Source organism: Arachis ipaensis, chromosome B02 (genome assembly GCF_000816755.2).
Source record: "Arachis ipaensis cultivar K30076 chromosome B02, Araip1.1, whole genome shotgun sequence".
NCBI lineage: Eukaryota > Viridiplantae > Streptophyta > Magnoliopsida > Fabales > Fabaceae > Arachis > Arachis ipaensis.
Genome location: NC_029786.2, coordinates 80566507 through 80568989, shown reverse-complemented (window position 1 = coordinate 80568989; position 2483 = coordinate 80566507). Strand labels below are relative to the sequence as shown.

The 2483-nt window shown below is 35.8% G+C and overlaps 1 protein-coding gene across 1 annotated transcript in view; it reads left to right on the top strand.

Annotated features, from left to right (window-relative positions):
• Positions 1222-2483, top strand: part of LOC107625526 (60S ribosomal protein L13a-4) — a 3354-nt gene continuing 2092 nt past the window's right edge. The window contains exon 1 of the mRNA XM_016328172.2: positions 1222-1645. Within this exon, the coding sequence (XP_016183658.1) occupies positions 1374-1645 (272 nt within the window). The 5' untranslated portion in view covers positions 1222-1373. The remainder of the gene's footprint in view (positions 1646-2483) is intronic.

Here is a 2483-nt window from a genome sequence, read left to right as displayed (position 1 = left end):
GTGAACTTCACTCCGGACCGAGTTTTCCTCTTGATGGATCCTCTGTGGTGTACCAAAATAGCAAAACTCTCCTCCTCACTAGCCATCTTACGTCCTCTAATGAGAGCAATTCACGTTTACAGCGTTTATATAGAGCTCTGATTCGTACTAATTCGAACTAACCTGGTTCGAACCATGATACATGTAATTCGAACCAGGCTTGTTCGAATTACTACAATCAACCTCTCTTTGGTTCGAACTAACCTGGTTCGAACCATGATACATGTAATTCGAACCAGCCTGGTTCGAATTACTACAACCAACCTATCTCCCCATAATTCGAACCAACCCGGTTCGAATTACATGCTCTCCTGGTTCGAACCTAGCCGGTTCGAATTATTCAAATTTTTCCAGTAGTAGTTCGAACCAAGATGGTTCGAATTACTAGCTAATAGAGTTCGAACCTTGGTGGTTCGATTTATATAAAAATGCCTCTTGGCTTATTGCTGAAACAAATTTCTGTTTGGCGTATTTTGGTTAAACTTTTCTGCATGTGGCTTAATATGGTTTTTTGCCCAAATATTAATGCCATAATTTTTTATGGGTTAAAACTTAAATAGGGGTGTTCATGGATCGGATCCGATTCGTATATCTGCGGTGTTTATCCGAATCCGATACGAAAATTGCATATATGGATCCGATCCACAAAACTATCGGATCAGATCAGACCCGTACACTAATCAGATCGGATTGCGGATTTTGTGTTGATATCCGCATATTCGCGTATCCGCAAAAATAAAGAAATAAATAAGTAAATATTCTTTTTATGTTTTATTTCAACGAATAATTATCATATATGTTGTATTATTTTAATTTATTATTTAAAAAAAAATATGTTTAATATTATTTTAGGAGTAAACATATTTAAAAAATAGTAAAAATGAATTTTATTGATATTTTTTTAATAAAAATAAGCTTTTAAAAATATTTTTGAGTTTTGCGGATATATCCGATATCCGATCCGATCCGATCCGCAAATATGCGGATCGGATCGGATCGGATCCGGCCTAAAAAAATGCGGATATCGTATCCGATCCGATCCGATCCGTGTGCAGCCCTATCTAAAATTGATTTTTTTTAATCGAGCAGGGCTTTATTGCTTGCTGCCAGTAAAGAAAATAAAACAAAAAAGCCCAACATACTCACACACACAATCCCCACCCAAACTAAAAAAAAAGCCTAAAACCCTAGTTCCTCGTTTCCCCCTCTCCCCTTCACTCATATATATTTTACTCCACAGCTGCAGCAAAATAAAAAGCCTTTCAGGAATTAGGGTTTCTTCTCTCGCATCCCAGCATTCAAGAGAAAGAAGGTAGAAGAAGAAGAAGGCCACAATGGTGTCGGGTTCAGGGATATGCGCATCACGGGTGGTGGTGGATGCAAGGCACCACATGCTTGGTCGTCTGGCATCAATAGTGGCGAAGGAGCTTCTGAACGGTCAGAAGGTTGTGGTGGTTAGGTGCGAGGAGATCTGCATTTCCGGTGGGCTCGTGAGACAGAAAATGAAGTACATGAGGTTCCTCCGTAAGAGGATGAACACTAAGCCCTCTCATGGTCCCATCCATTTCCGTGCTCCTTCCAAGATCTTCTGGCGCACCGTTCGAGGGTAAACTCGTCATTTTCCTAGTTTCACCTCAAATGTTTTGGCAGTTTTTGTTTATAATTACCTTTTGTTTGAAGGTTTTTAAATCGAGTGAGTTTATGGAATGAAGTTATATAACTTGAAGGGAAGAATGCATTTTTGTTGGCACTATTTGGCATTTGATTTTCGGTTTTTATTGTTTGAATGAATGATCCGTGGATGATTATACTCTTCTCTTAGATTATTTTGTTGCATTTGGACTAACGGAATCTGTTGAAGGAAAGTGGTTTGACGTTGAAGAGTTTTCTTTTATGCCTATTTATATACAGAGATTGCTCTTGGTTTGGTTGTTTGGTAGTGTGTAGATGATCTATTTAGTTTCTCAATTTTTAATTCTTTATTTTGCTAAACAAAATCTTTGCTTGTCAAAAAAAGCTGTAGAAGTATACTGGTTAAGGCTTGGTTTGGTAAAGCACAAGCACCTCATTTTGTGTTGGACTTGTGCTTCCGGGCTTTTAAAAGTTAGGGGTGCTTTACGGCTTACAAAATTTTATTTATTTTCACTCACATATTTTCTGCCATTATATTGCCATTGGAATCCTCGTAAATTTCTAACTTCTCATCCCAACTTTCACAAATTCTAACACAATCTTCATGTATTTTTTATTTTTCAACCTAATCTTCATAAATTTCAATACAAATACATCTTTATCACATATTAGGATAAAATAAATTTTTATGATACTTATATAAAATTTTAAAGTCAAAAAATAAAGAGTTTATTTATTATGTTTATGTTTATTATGAATTTTTTATCTTAAAATATTATGTTAAATTTTAAATAATTTGAAAAAAGAAATTA